Below are 17,516 nucleotides of genomic sequence, written 5' to 3' on the forward strand. Positions count from 1 at the left end.
TGCTTATGAGAGAGTAAAAGCTCAGTGACATCTTTCAATTGGCCTCTGTCTCCCGTATGTTCCACGTCATTGTGGTTTGCATCAATAATCGAAGTATAAACTTGCCCAGAAAATGGAAACAGTCCCTGTTTGGAAGACCTTAAAACAAATGACTAGGAAGCTTCTATATGTCTATCTGTACATATATGTGTAACGATATCCACGTGTATTTCTTTAATGGACAGAGATAAAAAGTCAAAGAAAGGCTGAGTGTTGACTTAACCCAAGGTCACCCCGCTATTTGGTGGCTGAGCCAAAACTAGAACCTTTTCTTTGGATCCTCACCCACTACTTTTCTCTAGGAAACCTTGCTTGGTTGGCACCCACATTGCTGTCTGCGGACCTTCTGCTGACACCGCACGGAGGCAAACCACCAACCAGTGGCTCTCGTATCGCCGCTGAGAATCCCTCACGGCTCTGGGAGCCCACCTGCCCGTCTAATCTCAGTGGCCACCTGTTCCCAAGCTTTGTTCATCCTTTCTCCAGCCCGGTCTTCTCTGCAAAGGTCCAGGCCTTCTGTTCAACCCTTCTGGGCATCTCCACCTGCTGTCTCCTGGGCCTAAGACTGAACTCACTGCCCTGTTTCTCTGCTGGTGCTGGCCATCTGTCCAAGCGCTAGATCAAAGCCCAGCTGTCCCTCTTGAGTGCTCCCCGAACCCAAGCAACCATTTAGCACTGCCCTAAGTATATTGGGACTCCACTTCCTTTTCCCCATCTGCGTTGTCATTTCTGTGGTCGGGCCACCCGCCTCTCTCACCTCCGTTACACTCATCTTCCAACCTTTCTACCTGCCTCTGCCTTTCCCCTCTCAATCCAATCTCCTCCCTGCACCAGAACAAGCTACTGAAAACCCAAATCTGATCATGTCCTTTCTCTGCTGAAGCCCCCAATGGCTCCTTACTGTGACTTTCAAGATCCTCTGTGGTCTGGTCCCTGCTTCCCACACCAGCCATGTGTGGCAACCCTGGCCTGCTTCATGGTGTCCTCTTGAGAGTTCACACTTTCTCCAGTTCTTATCTCCTCACACATGGTGACTTTCATATGTCAGCGTCTTTCAGGTCTAGCCAGAGACCACTCTCCTGATACCCCAACTGGGTGGATTCCCTCCCCGGGCCCTCTATCACCCTGAGCTTCCCCTCTGATGGCACTGGCCTCATTCTACTGTCTCCCTTCCGCTATACTTGAGGCTCTGCCCTGTTCGCTGTTGTCATCCCAACACCGACCACACTGCCTGACGTCACTAGACACCCAGTGAGCGCTTGTATAATGAACAAATAACTGATAGCCTCAGATGCGTGCCATGGTGCTACCTGAGGTTACTCTATTTATTACACTTAACTGAATAAAACCAAGATTATTGGCCATTCATAACTAGCAATTCACGGTTGAATTGCTATTTAACACTGATAATATTAAATATTAATATCACCTCTTTGGCTTTCAATTTCTTCATTAAAGTTCAGAGGTTACATACCACGATCTGCACGGTCCCTTCCACTTCAAGGAATCTAGGGAGTAAAGATACTCACTCCCAAACTCTATCAAAGTGCTGAACTCTCTCACCCATATTTCTGTCTTGGGGGGCAACCCCTAACAACTGTAACACAAAGATTAGCGCCTCCATCCTGAGGCTGGACAGCTGCTCAAACATGTAAGGAATTGAGAAGAAAGACCGCCTTTGCACAAGGCCTCATACATCACACCCAGTGCTCTTCCAACTGACTAATAACAGCAAGAGCGTTAACTCCCCTCAGATCTTGTATAAAAGTAATCATCACCAAACGTTTTGGGGGTGCTCTTAGCTTAGTCATGAGGCTGTACCACACACATCATTGTCAGCTATCTAAAAGCCTTTTTTGTAGGATGCAAACATATTAATAAAATGTAAAAGTTATTTTTAAGTGTATCCTCAAAATGGTGTTCGTTTTTCTCATTCAGGTTAAGCTTTACTTCCATTCAAATTAATTTAATTCATTCATGTATTCATTCATCCGAGAAACAGTTAGGCCCCTAGCCCATGCTCAATAAACGTAAGGGGGCAGGTGATACAGATGTGCCTTCCATCCTAGGAGGTACTTCCTGAAGGAGTGGCCCCAGCTTTCAGTGTCCAGGGCCGCCTGTCAGGCCAGGGGCTACCTGCTCTCTCCTCTGTGTCTTCAAGGGCCCCAGGCCACAGCCCCTGTTCTTACTGGCAGCGTTGTCAACACCAAGCCTACTCCTCATGGATTCTCTCCTCCCAGGAATGACAATGGGGGGTGGCACACAATTCCCCTCCCGCCCCCCCCCCACCCAGCCTCTTTCAAATGGCCAGTCCTGTTATCCAGTATTCACAGCCTGTTTTACTCTGTTGGCTAACACTGTTAATACTGAAAAGTTAATTCTTTGTGTTTGCTTTTTGCTAGAATTTTAAAAAGGTAGACCCTACCACTTCCCTGGTGGCGCTGTGGTTAAGAGTCCACCTGCCAGTGCAGGGGACTTGGGTTCAAGCCAGGGAAGATCCCACATGCCACAGAGTAACTAAGCCCGTGAGCCACACTACTGAGCCCGTGAGCCACAACTACTGAGCCCACGCACCGCAGCTACTGAAGCCTGCGCACCTAGAGCCTGTGCTCTGCAGCAAGAGAAGCCACCACAATGAGAAGCCTGCGCACCGCAAGAAAGAGTAGCCCCCGCTCGCCGCAACTAGAGAAAGCCCGCACGCAGCAACGAAGACCCAACACAGCCAAAAATAAATAAATAAAATCTACGTTAAAAGAAAAAAGGTAGACTAATCAGTAGCAATCATAACTCTTAAGAGAGGTGATCTGCTTCTTTAAAAGAAAAAACTCATCTTACCTTTCCCTGATTGAAATTGGAATTCCTCCCAGATAATATGTGCTGAAATCAAGTATATCACCTTCAATTTTAATGCTTTGAGAGTCCACGTTTATCCGCATAAGTTTTTGGGCTTTTCCAATTTTGATCAGAATCTGAAATAAAGGAGTGATGAATCAGCAAGCAATGAGAAATAAAAGAATCCTATTCACAGTGGTTCAGAGTTATTATGTGTTTGCCTTCCTTCAGGTTCATTTATATACATGGTATCTATACATGGGCTCTGAGCAGTAGCTCATTTGCATAAAATTATTAAAACAAATAGAAATGTTTGCTTTTATTTTTTTTAAATTTTGTTATTTTTGGCTGTGCCACGCGGCTTGCGGGATCTTAGTTCTTTGACCAGGGATCAAAACTGTGCCCTCGGCAGTGAAAGCGCAGAGTCCTAACCACTGGACCACCAGGGAATTCCCCAAATGTTTGCATTTGAAATTAATCATGTTTTATCTGTGCCACACAGATGTTACATATTTCATGCCCCAAATGTTCAGATTTTAAAAGGACGTGTCTCTCAGTTAATAACTATAAGTTCATCTGGTAATAGAAAAGGGTTCTGAGCACTGACTTAAAGGACTGAGAACATTTAACAATCCAAATAAACAGACTCGAAGGATATACCAAATGATCTTTCCCGTCGTTTATGATGCCTCTAATTCCTTTTTCTTTTGGTTGCTCTGAATTCAGTTTGTATCGCACCATGAGACTGCCATCTTCTATATTTAGAGATATGAAGCGATCCTAGAGCACGGAAACAATGTAGATTACCATAAGACTCAGGGAAGAGCTAGAACGCTGGAACCAGGGATGCTCTCAAATTCCAGACTGCTCTCAGCTTCAGCTGCCTCTTTAGTCCGAAGGAACAATAGTGCTGTAATATCCAACTCCGAGGACGGGTATGATGGTTAAATCTTGCAAATCATGTTACACATCATATACAGTGCTTGGCACACAGGAAGGAAACAATAAATGCTAGCTATTGTCACGATTTTGTTTTATAACAATCTATAACCAGCATGTAAAAATGGAAACTGAAAAGCTACAGATCATTAATATCATTTGAAAATATGACTGCTACCTGTTGGAGAGAGGTAGGGTCTTCCTCAAACTCCAAACATTTTCCACCATGTGTTTTCTGACATACTCCTATGTCTCCTCTAGCTTTCACTTAAGTGTTGCTTGGGGACCCCAAATAGGGCCTCTTCCCTCCCACTACTCTCTTTGCCTTGGCAATCACAGTCACTTCTGTGGTTCCAGTCCAGGTGTGCCCATGAGCCCAAATATTTTTCTCCAGCCTAGACCTGTCTTTTCAGGGCCAGGTCTGTACATCTGATTGCCTAATTGCTATTGCTTGCATGCCTCACAGATATCTCAAATTCAGAATATCTCTAACAGAACTTATGTTCTACATGACTCCCAAGCCTGTCTCTCTGCCCTTCACCCTGTTCTCTTCTTTCTCTCTCTCTCTCGTCACTAATCACCTTGCTGAGCCAGCCACAAACCTACTAGGGGTCATAATTGCATCCCCATCACGGTGTAAGGCACATACTTGAGCCAACCATTTCCTTAGTGGAAGGGTAAGCTGAGGAATGTCTGGTATAGGACTGGAAAGTTGGCTCTTACACAGTTTCCTGATGAAACTCTCTTTGAAGTCTACTTCCAGAGTCCTTCCCTAAAAGGAAAATCAGTCCTTATCTGGATCCTAAACCTTGCTCTTAGAAGCCAGTGAGGGTTCATCACACTCATAAATAATAGAATAGCATCCTACTTAACAGCAGCACTGGAGATAATTTTCTCTTATCTGGTTACTAATGGCATTTCATAAGTTTTCTTCTACTATAAGTAGTATTTCTGGTTCTTAGTCTCCCAGAACTTCGAAATGTAATACAAAGAGACCTTGTTCTGGAAAACAACTGCCTTGCTCTGAAGATGCTGTGTGACTGCTCAGCTCTCTGCATTCTTCAGGCAGTCAGGACCTCCCCAAACCATCAGAACTGGTTCAGCCTTGGAATCTCCTGAGGGGTCCAGACCAACCCCAGAGAGGAGAGTTGGACCAGGTCTGTGTCCCTACCCTGCAGACAGAAGGGTCTGGTAAAATCCCAAGCTCCACATCAATCCTACATTCTCAGATGGGAGATCCCACGGGCTGATCCACATTTCTCCACAAATACTACCTACGCAGCAGCTACAGAAGCACTCTGCTCTCAGGAGAGGTTAAGTTCAGCACCATCTACCAGCAGATGGCGCTGACGATCACTCATCGATGGTCACTTTTGGCCCTTTCTAAACTGGGAGACTTAAGTATGGCCTCTAGGAACCTCAGCTGCTTGAAAACAGAGAAGCTTCCTAGACCTGGCAAGTCAAGGGTCAGACAGAGACAAAATCCCATACAGCCTGGAAACAGTCCGACCAAGAATCAAACAGCAGGAGGTCAAACAGTCTAGCTTTCAGAGACCCCAGGAGGTCTTAACGTTTTTTTAGGCAGAAAATAAGTAGATTACTAGGCAGACAGTAGTTTTCAAAGAATAAAACTGACAACACAAAAGAATGGGAAAGGGGCAATTTCTCCCACATTTTGGTGGCATCTTCTCAAGTTACGGATTACTTGCCTTACTAAAACACACACTCGCACAGGCAAAGAAAGTAGAATTGGGCCAAGGGGAAGAATGCAGCTAACATTTGCACATTGTTTTTCAGATCCGTTGGTTGTTTGTAATAACCCAGTTACCCCCAAATTGCTCAAATGAATGGACATATTTGGTAGTATCTGGATGCTTGTTATAGATTACCTGGTTTTCTGCAAAGAACAGCAAACCTCTATCCACGGTGGTCTGAATTGTCTGTCCAAAGGTTGGGAAGGGAGCATTTGGTTGAGTTGGAACTCGAGCATAGCCTGTACCTTCAAAATAATTTTTGTCTGATTCTTCCTTTCTCCTGTGAACACCAATCATCGTAAGTTAGAACACAGCAGCAAAGGACTGCCAGGAAAGTGTTCTTATTAATACGAGAGGAAAAAGGGAGCAAAGCCCATGCAATCGAGTTGTCATGATTTTGTTAAAGAAGAGGAAACATCTTTTTTAAAAAAATTTTTGTTGGAGTATAGTTGCTTTATAATGTTGTGTTAGTTTCTACTGTACAGCAAAGTGAATCAGCTATGCATATACATATATTCCCTCTTTTTTGGATTTTCTTCCCATTTAGGTCACCACAGCCCGCTATTTCTCCTGGATGTGCCCTTACACTCTATGATGATCAAACCCTAGCTCAACCCTAGAGATACTATTCAGGATTCCCTTTTGAAAATGTCTACTTAGTAAGATCTGGCCCAGCAGCTGAAGACCTTGCAATATAAGAAATTATTAACTTGAAATATAATTTTGTTCTGAGCAGTACTCAGTCTGTCTTGTATTAGAATCTTCCAAATCTTTTAAACTATAGGGTAGGTCAGGCGCTCAAGGCAGCAACTTTCAAATAGGTTCATATGGCAAAGTCATGGTGTACTTTAGGGACCACGATTTTTTTTTGAAGTTTACAGTAAATAAATAGTCTGTGCCTAAATCAGGTACCAACGAATGCTGAATATTTTGTGGTAGGAGGCACCAAAATTGAAGAAAGATTTATTTTTTCAAAATCGAGAAAATTCTATAATCTAATATTTTATACAAATAAGGAAAAGACTTTTTCTTATTTAATTTATATTCCTTAAATAACAATTACACATATTTTATGTAATATAACTGCAAGCTACCGAAATCACAAAGAGACACCAGCTTATAGGTTTTATTTACCTTCTACAAGGCTCCACTTTTGTCGTGTTGAGATTGAAAGTCTTTTTGAAGTTGTACAAGCTCAGAACATTTTCATTGAGGTCATCTAATTCAATACAACCTTGGTATGGAGGGAATCTCAGTCTACTAGGAAGCTAAAAAAAAACAAAACCAAAAAATCTTCCACTAATTGAACAAAGGACAGTGAACAGGCTGACCAGGAAACAGTATAACTCTATCACTTTTAACCATCAACGTAACATAGCGGGTAAGCATGGGGACCCTAGAGCCAGATACTCTGGCTTTGCTATTTTCTAGCTGTCTGATCTTGGGCAGGTTATTCAACCTCTCTGTTTCAGTTTCCTCATCTGTGAAATAGGAAAGATAGTGATGCTTGTTTAAATTAATATACTTAAGCCTAGATCACTGCACATAAAAGAACTCAGTGAGTGTTAGCCATTGTCACTGGATATCCTGTAAGAATACACAGTTAAATCCATTTTGTATATAACCGATTAAAACATCATTATGCCAAATTAAATTTTAAATATTTTCATTCCGTGAAAAAACATTCACACTTACTCTAAAATCAGATGGGTAACCTCCAACGTAAAATACAACATTTTCAGGGTCCAAATCGAGGAGCGTGTTGCTATCCCCACTCTCCATGTCATGGAATTGAGGTGTTTCTGGCTTACTGGATGTGGCTTTTCGGGTGTAATTAAGCCTTGCAAACTGATAAATTCTGTTTAAAAACAAATTAGATAATAAAGTTATATAAAAATTTATGAGAAGATGCAAGAAATCAAAGCCAAAATACTAAAAATGGGGTTCAGCAATGCATACAATGAAAGTTTGGCGAGTGTAGGTCAGATTAACAAAGAGCAGTAATCAATCAGACTCGCACCTCTGGAATTTCACCCGGTCCATAACTGCCTCCTGAGTTTCGCTCCTGGTCAAGGTCTGGCCTACTTGGAGTTCAGCCTCGTGTTCTCCCAGGTTGTAGACACTCGTGAGCTGGCCATCTACGACTGCCATGCCTATGTAGTCCCTGGAGGCCTGGAGACAAAAAGGCCACCTCAGAGCACTTCACATACTGCATTCTCTCAACTTCCCATCCCAAGAGAGCGCATTTCTAATAACTAACAGCTTTCATTCAGTTCACCCTGGGCAGACAGAATGCATGAGGTGCACCCTGGTATAAGATAATACAGACAGCCCAGTTAATTGACAATGTCTGCACTGTTTTTGCTCTCGTTATCATGAGGGCACTCATTTATCCACTCCTCCATTCTCTCAATCTGCAAATATTTGCCAAGCACCTGACATAAAGATGAACCATATACGGGTTCAGGCCTCCATTCGATTTTGTTCTGGTAAGGGAGATAAACCATTTACGTTATTCCAGCCCCATACAAGGTCCCCTCAACACTCTGGGCATGCCTGTTCACCCTGTGTTATCACGGTCAGCGACGTATGTACCTCACTTCCCTGTTAGAATGTGAGCACCTTAGGTAAAAACAAATTTTTGAAAACTGTGGTAAAATATATAACAACATGAAATTGACCATTTTAACCTGTTCTAAGGGTACATTAAGTACATTCAGGAAACAAATTTTTGTTTATCATAAATACAGGGTACGGTTACCTAGTAGGTATATGGAATACATTTGCTGAGGGAGCAGTCATGGGCATTTTGCCATAATACAAAGCAAAAAGTCATGTCATAAGAAAGTTACAAATAAAGTCCCAATACCTTGAAGCATGAACGGGTGACCAGTAATAGTGCTGATTTCAGGAATCCTTAAATACAAAGCCCACAGTGACAGCCAGCCATTTCCTAATTTCCCAGAATTTCTGAGAACCATGTTTCAGGAATTTCTTTTCCAATCATGTAGAATAAATAACCTAGTCAGTGATTACCTTTTCCTCTGACACTTAGGAAGAATAGATGTATTTTAAGAGGAGGGATTAAAAGCTAAAATAAACTATTTGAACTGCCCGTAACAGTGGTGGTTTAAAGAATTTAGAATTATAGAGATGGGGCAACTGTATTTCTTACTAATGAGGCAGGAGAGGCTGCATTTCACTCTAGGCCTCATTCACAGATGGTCACCACCCCAGACACGTGGAAGGGTCTGCGGCTGGGTGCCCTGAGAAGAGGCCAGAGTCCAGCGCTATGAGGAAGAACTACTCTGATCTCCATGAAGCCTTGGTACTGCAGCCCTGGTTGTAAGGGGAGGGGTACTGATCTTCAACCCCAGGTGTGGACGTGCTCACGTGTACACACATGTGTGCCTACATGCCGGGCCCATCAGGCCAGGCCTCTCGACCCCCCAGCCAAGGACAATCGGTAATTGACGGGAGATCCCCCTGTGGAGCCATCAGAGGCGACGGCATTTCCTCCTGCTGTGTCAATGGCAGTGACACAGTCGTGTCACGCATCTCAAAAACCATATTCTGTTTTAAAAACAAGAGGAACGTCAAAGCAATACTTACATCTTTATTTCCGAGGTACATCACAAACATATTCTCGGTCCCCCCACTTTCTGTTGATTCAGGTCTTTGGAGAAACAAAGAAAGAGAAGTGTATCCTTTCAAATCCTCCAGGTCATTTGGCAGCCGCACTTCCACTCCAGATTTACCGTTGAACCTCATGGGGATGGCGACCTGCGAGGGACAAGATCCAGGGTGTTAGCTGTTCCAGATGAGGAAGGTGAGGGTGCTCAAGGTGGTGGCTTGTGACTGCGTAGCTGCTCCCAAGTTGCTATGATAGGGAGCAAAGGAGTGTGGATGCCTCCTAGGCCTGGAGGCTACACTCAGCTGCATGCGGAATAAAGCATTTGTGTTCTTCCTGCCTCAGGCGAGGGGCTTTGGGAAGCGCTTTTAGTCCTCTGTGCCAGCAACAGTAATCATCATAATAAGTTATTACTATTATTGTCACTATGATGGCTATAATATTAGTTTGTATTAACCCTATTGTTAAAACATTTCTATCATAATAATATATTAATATACAGAATAATATGGGCTTTAGATAATATATTATAATATAGAGTATTACATTTATAGGTTTATAATACATACTAATAGGGTTAATATAATATTAATATTATAATCCTATTAATATTATTATATATTATAGTATAATATAAAACTACATTATATGCAAAATATTATTAATAGGGTTATGATATTAATATTATATTAGCCTTACTAATAGGTATTATAGCCCTATTAATATATAATTAATATTATATAAATATAATAATTATTATTATTATTCAAAGCCTAGAAGATTTTTGTGCAAATGAGCTAACATATATGGAAGCACCTAGCATGATACCTGGCATACAGTAGATGTACAATACATGAAAAATATATTTTTAAAAAAAGAACTCTTTAAGGAATCTTTTGCCATTAACATATTACCTGTTATATCTGCATTTATTACAGGCATTCAGTCCTTAAAAATATGTGCATCACGGTTCTCTAGAACATGTGTCTTAAACTCAGGGTGAAGGACTATTTTTTCCCTCTACTCTTCTCTGGATCAATACTTTTATAAAATATATGAGAAATTAAATTACTAAAAAATGAAATAAAGGAGGTATGCAAAATACACATCCACTGATCCAATGCTTGGATGTTGAAGCAATTCAAATTATTGAAAGTTTCTAAACATTTACTCCTAATTTTGTACTTATATATAACAGAGCAGTAATAAAAGTTCTCTGACTAGCTCTGGTCTTTGGACCCCCTTGGGTAGCTCTGCATTAAAAACACAGAAAATAAATATTCTCTAACGATCTAAAGAATAACTCTAGGAATGATACTTACACCAACTCTACATTTTATCTCCCAAGCGTTTAAGTATTTATGGAGGACCTTGTATATGCAAGGCATCAGGCAGGGAGGCTTAGTGATGCATGAGCTGTAGTCTCTCCAAGGTGCCCATGACCGACGGAGCTCCCCTCCCCTACACTCACAGGCTCATTTTATGCCCGTCTCTTCTACTAGCCCTCTACCCTCCATATACCCCACACATCCTGAGTCTATCCATGCCCTTCTGCTTTTTGTCACCTGGAAAACTCCTACTCATTAAAAAATTTTTTTAATTAAGAAAACATTTTATGGACAAGCCTCTTAGATAGCCTCATCCACCAGAGGGCAGACAGCAGAAGCAAGAAGAACTACAATCCTGCAGCCTGTGGAGCAAAAACCACATTCACAGAAAGATAGACAAGATGAAAAGGCAGAGGGCTATGTACCAGATGAAGGAACAAGATAAAACCCCAGAAAAACAACTAAATGAAGTGGAGATAGGCAACCTTCCAGAAAAAGAATTCAGAATAATGAGAGTGAAGATGATCCAGGACCTCGGAAAAACAATGCAGGCAAAGATCGAGAAGATGCAAGAAATGTTTAACAAAGACCTGGAAGAATTAAAGAATAAATACCTAGAATAATTAAAGAAGAAACAAACAGAGATGAACAATACAATCACTGAAATGAAAAATACACTAGAAGGAATCAATAGCAGAATAACTGAGGCAGAAGAACGGATAAGTGACCTGGAAGGCAGAATGGTGAAATTCACTGCCACGGAACAGAATAAAGAAAAAAGAATGAAAAGAAATGAAGACAGCCTAAGAGACTTCTGGGACAACATTAAACGCAACAACATTTGCATTATAGGGGTCCCAGAAGGAGAAGAGAGAGAGAAAGGACCCGAGAAAATATTTGAAGAGAGTATAATTGAAAACTTCCCAAACATGGGCAAGGAAATAGCCACCCAAGTCCAGGAAGCTCAGAGAGTCCCATGCAGAATAAACCCAAGGAGAAACACCCGAGACACATAGTAATCAAATTGACAAAAATTAAAGACAAAGAAAAATTATTGAAAGCAACAAGGGAAAAATGACAAACAACATACAAGGGAACTCGCATAAGGTTAACAGCTGATTTCTCAGCAGAAACTCTACAAGCCAGAAGGGAGTGGCATGGTATATTTAAAGTGATGAAAGGGAAGAACTTACAACCAAGATTACTCTACCTGGCAAGGATCTCATTCAGATTTGACAGAGAAATCAAAAGCTTTACAGACAAGCAAAAGCTAAGAGAATTCAGCACCACCAAACCAGCTGTACAACAAATGCTAAAGGAACTTCTCGAAGTGGGAAACACAAGAGAAGAAAAGGACCTACAAAAACAAACCCATAACAATTAAGAAAATGGTAATAGGAACATACATATCAATAATTACCTTAAACGTGAATCGATTAAATGCTCCAACCAAAAGACACAGGCTTGCTGAATGGATACAAAGACAAGACCCATATATATGCTGTCTACAAGAGACCCACTTCAGACCTAGGGACACATACAGACTGAAAATGAGGGGATGGAAAAAGATATTCCGTGCAAATGGAAATCAAAAGAAAGCTGGAGTAGCAGTACTCATATCAGATAAAATAAACCTTAAAATAAAGAATGTTATAAGAGACAAGGAAGGACACTACATAATGATCAAGGGATCAATCCAAGACGAAGATATAACAATTATGAATATATACGCACCCAACATAGGAGCACCTCAATACATAAGGCAACTGCTAAGAGCTCTAAAAGAGGAAATCGACAGTAACAGAATAATAGTGGGGGACTTTAACATCTCATTACACCAATGGGACAGATCATCCAAACAGAAAATTAATAAGGAAACACAAGCTTTAAATGACACAACAGACCAGATAGATTTAATTGATATTTATAGGACATTCCATCCAAAAACAGCAGATTACACTTTCTTCTCAAGTGCGCATGGAACATTCTCCAGGATAGTTCACATCTTGGGTCACAAATCAAGCCTCAGTAAATTTAAGAAAATTGAAATCATATCAAGCATCTTTTCTGACCACAACACTATGAGATTAGAAATCAATTACAGGGAAAAATACGTAAAAAATACAAACACATGGAGGCTAAACAATACATTACTAAATAACCAAGAGATCACTGAGGAAATCAAAGAGGGAATCAAAAAATACCTAGAGACAAATTACAATGAAAACACAATGATCCAAAGCCTATGGGATGCAGCAGAAGCAGTTCTAAGAGGGAAGTTTATAGCAATACAAGCCTACCTCAAGAAACAAGAAAAATCTCAAATAAACAATCTAACCTTACACCTAAAGGAACTAGGGAAAGAAGAACAAACAAAACCTAAAGTTAGTAGAAGGAGGGAAATCATAAAGACCAGAGCAGAAATAAATGAAATAGAAACAAAGAAAACAATAGCAAAGATCAATAAAACTAAAAGCTGGTTCTTTGAGAAGATATATAAAATTGATAAACCATGAGCCAGACTCATCAAGAAAAAGAGGGAGAGGACTCAAATCAATAAAATTAGAAATGAAAAAGGAGAAGTTACAGCAGAAATACAAAGCATCCTAAGAGACTACTAAAAGAAATTCTATGCCAATAAAATGGACAACCTAGAAGAAATGGACAAATTCTTAGAAAGGTATAACCTTCAAGACTGAACCAGGAAGAAATAGAAAAGCACAAGCACTGAAATTGAAACTGTCTTTAAAAATCTTCCAACAAACAAAAGTCCAGGAATAGATGGCTTCACAGGTGAATTCTATCAAACATATAGAGAAGAGATAACAACCATCCTTCTCAAACTCTTCCAAAAAATTGCAGAGGAAGGAACACTCCCAAACTCATTCTATAAGGCCACCATCACCCTGATACCAAAACCAGACAAAGACACTACAAAAAAAGAAAATTACAGACCATTAGCACTCATGAACATAGATGCAAAAATCCTCAACAAAATACCAGCAAACAGAATCCAGCAACACATTGAAAGGATCATACACCATGATCAAGTGGGATTTATCCCAGGGATGCAAGGATTCTTCAATATATGCAAATCAATCAATGTGATACACCATATTAACAAATAAAAACCATATGATCATCTCAATAGATGCAGAAAAGCTTTTGACAAAATTCAACACCCATTTATGATAAAAACTCTCCAGGAAGTGGGCACAAAGGGAACCTACCTCAACATAATAAAGGCCATATATGACAAACCCACAGCAAACATCATTCTCAATGGTGAAAAACTGAAAGCATTTCCTCTAAGATCAGGAGCAAGATAAGGATGTCTACTCTGACCACTATTATTCAACATAGTTTTGGAAGTCCTAGCCACGGCAATCAGAGAAGAAAAAGAAATAAAAGGAATACAAATTGGAAAAGAAGAAGTAAAACTGTCACTGTTTGCAGGTGACGTGATACTATACATAGAGAATCATAAAGATGCCACCAGAAAACTACTAGAGCTAATCAATGAATTTGGTAAAGTCGCAGGATACAAAATTAATGCACAGACATCTCTTGCATTCCTATACACTAATGATGAAAAATCTGAAAGAGAAATTAAGGAAACACTCCGATTTACCATTGCAACAAAAAGAATAAAATACCTAGGAATAAACCTACCTAAGGAGACAAAAGACCTGTATGCAGAAAACTATAAGACACTGATGAAAGAAATTAAAGATGATACCAACAGATGGAGAGATATACCATATTCTTGGATTGGAAGAATAAATATTGTGAAAATGACTATACTACCCAAAGCAATCTACAGATTCAATTCAATCCCTATCAAATTACCAACGGCATTTTTTACAGAACTAGAACAAAAAAATCTTAAAATTTGTATGGAGACACAAAAGACCCCAAATAGCCAAAGCAGTCTTGAGGGAAAAAAATGGAGCTGGAGGACTCAGACTCCCTGACTTCAGACTATAGTACAAAACTACAGTAATCAAGACAGTATGGTACTGGCACAAAAACAGAAATGTAGATCAATGGAACAGGATAGAAATCCCAGAGATAAACCCACGTACCTATGGTCAACTAATCTATGACAAAGGAGGCAAGGATATACAATGGAGAAAAGACAATCTCTTCAATAAGTGGTGCTGGGAAAACTGGACAGCTACATGTAAAAGAATTAGAACACTCCCTAACACCATACACAAAAATAAACTCAAAATGGATTAGAGACCTAAATATAAGACCGGACACTATAAAACTCTTAGAGGAAAACATAGGAAGGACACTCTTTGACATAAATCACAGCAAGATCTTTTTTGATCTACTTCCTAGAGTAATGGAAATAAAAACAAAAATAAACAAATGGGACCTAATGAAACGTAAAAGCTTTTGCACAGCAAAGGAAATCATAAACAAGACATAAAGACAACCCTCAGAATGGGAGAAAATATTTGTAAACGAATCAATGGACAAAGGATTAATCTCCAAAATATATAAACAGCCCATGCAGCTCAATATTACAAAATCAAACAACCCAATCAAAAAATGGACAGAAGACCTAAATAGACATTTCTCCAAAGAAGCCATACAGATGGCCAAGAAGCACTTGAAAAGCTGCTCAACATCACTAATTATTAGAGAAATGCAAATCAAAACTACAATGAGGTATCATCTCACACCAGTTAGAATGGGCATCATCAGAAAATCTACAAACAACAAATGCTGGAGAGGGTGTGGAGAAACGGGAACACTCTTGTGCTGTTGGTGGGAATGTAAATTGATACAGCCACTATGGAGAACAGTATGGAGGTTCCTTAAAAAACTAAAAATAGAATTACCATATGACCCAGCAATCCCACTACTGGGCATATACCCAGAGAAAACCATAATTCAAAAAGACACATGCACCCCAATGTTCACTGCAGCACTATTTACAATAGCCAGGTCATGGAAGCAACCTAAATGCCCATTGACAGACGAATGGATAAAGAAGTTGTGGTACATATATACAATGGAATATTACTCAACCATAAAAAGGAACGAAATTGGGTTATTTGTAGAGATGTGGCTGGATCTAGAGACTGTCATACAGAGTGAAGTAAGTCAGAAAGAGAAAAACAAATATCGTATATTAATGCATATATGTGCAACCTAGAAAAATGGTACAGATGAACCGGTTTGCAGGGTAGAAAGTGAGACACAGATGTAGAGAACAAACGTATGGACACCAAGGGGAGAAAGCGGTGGTGGGGTGTGATGAATTGAGAGATTAGGATTGACATATATACACTAATATGTATTAAATTGATAACTAATAAGAACCTGCTGTATACAAAAATAAATAAATTTCAAAAAAAACATTTTATGAACACAAAAAAAGAGACTACACCTGCATATGCACGACCTTCTTAAGAAATTAAGCATTACTGCTATGACTGAATCCCATCACGTATCCCACCCTGTTCCCAGTCTGCTCTCCCTTCTCAGAGGTCACCACTACGCTGGATTTGGACTCCCATGCCCTGCTTCTCATGTGTGTTTTAATATTTTTACTAAATATCATTTATCTATAAACTGTAACTAGTCTTATTTTCGTAAGTGACAGAGCAGAGATCAGAACAAGGCCGTCTGCCTCGGTTAACCAGTTCTAAGCCACTGTGCTATTCATACACTTCAGATTATGTTCAGTAAATTAGTGAATGAACACAGAAGGGCAAAAGCTAGAAACATGCCTTTTCATTTGCTTTTTATAAGATGCGTATGGGTATGAAGAGGGTAGTTTCTGCCAAACTGTGCCTTAGGCTCTTTGTTTTTCTGCTAAAAATTTTGTGTTGGGAGTCATTCTCTTTCCTAAAAGAAAAGGCAGCTTTTGAGGCTCAAAAGACGTAATATTGAGCCTGGAAATCAACCATGATGCCTCCAGGGCAGTGATATTCTGACTTGGCTTTCCAACTCTCTATCTCCAAATATCTCATAGGGAGGTGGCTGAAAAAATACAAGCTATTTCATTTACATTATTTTAGGATAAAACAAATTGTGAGGGAGAAGCGTAAGGAATTCAAGTAAATAATGTTAGATTAAAATCAGAAAGGCTGATGGAATTTTCCAATGAAGGAAAATTGCTGTAATCTCCTATTCAGAACACTGCTCATGTTGGTAGGAACCGTTCCTCCATCCTCAATAAAAGTGGATTCTACAACTTCCAAGTTAAAATGAGAAGGTAGGGGCTTCCCTGGTGGCGCAGTGGTTGGGAGTCCGCCTGCCAATGCAGGGGACATGGGTTCGTGCCCCGGTCTGGGAAGGTCCCACATGCCGTGGAGCGGCTGGGCCTGTGAGCCGTGGCTGCTGAGCCTGCACGTCCGGAGCCTGTGCTCCGCAGCGGGAGAGGCCACAGCAGTGAGGGGCCCACGTACTGCAAAAAAAAAAAAAAATGAGAAGGTAGGTCTTGTTCAGTATCACATCTGCACGTTCCAATCACAGAACCCTTACTCGGACTTGCAATAACACTTTACCAACTGGAGCCTGGAGGAGAATCCTGCTTCCTGTCTGCATGAGTCAGTGAGAAGGAAACTGCTCCAGGTCCTTGATGTACCAGATCATCTAAGGGATGAAGATGACGTGTACTTTTGAAGGATGACAGGAGGAAATGAACTTGCACATTGGGAGCAACCAAAGAATTATGGCAAGAAAGACAACCAGGGGACTTGGGCGCAGTGGTTGAGAATCTGCCTGCCAATGGAGGGGACACAGGTTCGATTCCGGGTCCAGGAAGATCTCACATGCTGCGGAGCAACTAAGCCCGTACACCACAACTACTGAGCATGTGCTCTAGAGCCGGTGAGCCGCAACTACCGAGCCCACGCACCACAGCTACTGAAGCCCGCGCGCCTAGAGCCCATGCTCCGCAACGAGAGAAGCCACCGCAATAAGAAGCTCACGCACCGCAACAAAGAGTGGCCCCCGCTCGCCTCAACCAGA

General features: G+C 40.7%; 1 protein-coding gene across 9 annotated transcripts in view; it reads right to left on the minus strand.

Annotated features, from left to right (window-relative positions):
• The window catches only part of LAMA3 (laminin subunit alpha 3), a 258,124-nt gene that overhangs the window by 42,790 nt on the left and 197,818 nt on the right, over positions 1–17,516 (minus strand). For 7 of the 9 annotated variants that reach the window (XM_060121894.1, XM_060121895.1, XM_060121891.1 and 4 more), the window contains 7 exons: positions 9,177–9,347; positions 7,585–7,736; positions 7,260–7,422; positions 6,699–6,832; positions 5,700–5,844; positions 3,532–3,651; positions 2,875–3,008 (listed from right to left, as the gene is read on the minus strand). In XM_060121894.1, coding sequence (XP_059977877.1) covers positions 2,875–3,008; positions 3,532–3,651; positions 5,700–5,844; positions 6,699–6,832; positions 7,260–7,422; positions 7,585–7,736; positions 9,177–9,347 — 1,019 coding nt within the window. Of the gene's footprint in view, positions 1–2,874; positions 3,009–3,531; positions 3,652–5,699; positions 5,845–6,698; positions 6,833–7,259; positions 7,423–7,584; positions 7,737–9,176; positions 9,348–17,516 lie in introns of those variants that run through there. The other 2 variants (XM_060121898.1, XM_060121896.1) reach the window with 2 other exon arrangements.

The sequence above is a fragment of the Lagenorhynchus albirostris genome, chromosome 14, assembly GCF_949774975.1.
Source record: "Lagenorhynchus albirostris chromosome 14, mLagAlb1.1, whole genome shotgun sequence".
NCBI classification, from domain to species: domain Eukaryota; kingdom Metazoa; phylum Chordata; class Mammalia; order Artiodactyla; family Delphinidae; genus Lagenorhynchus; species Lagenorhynchus albirostris.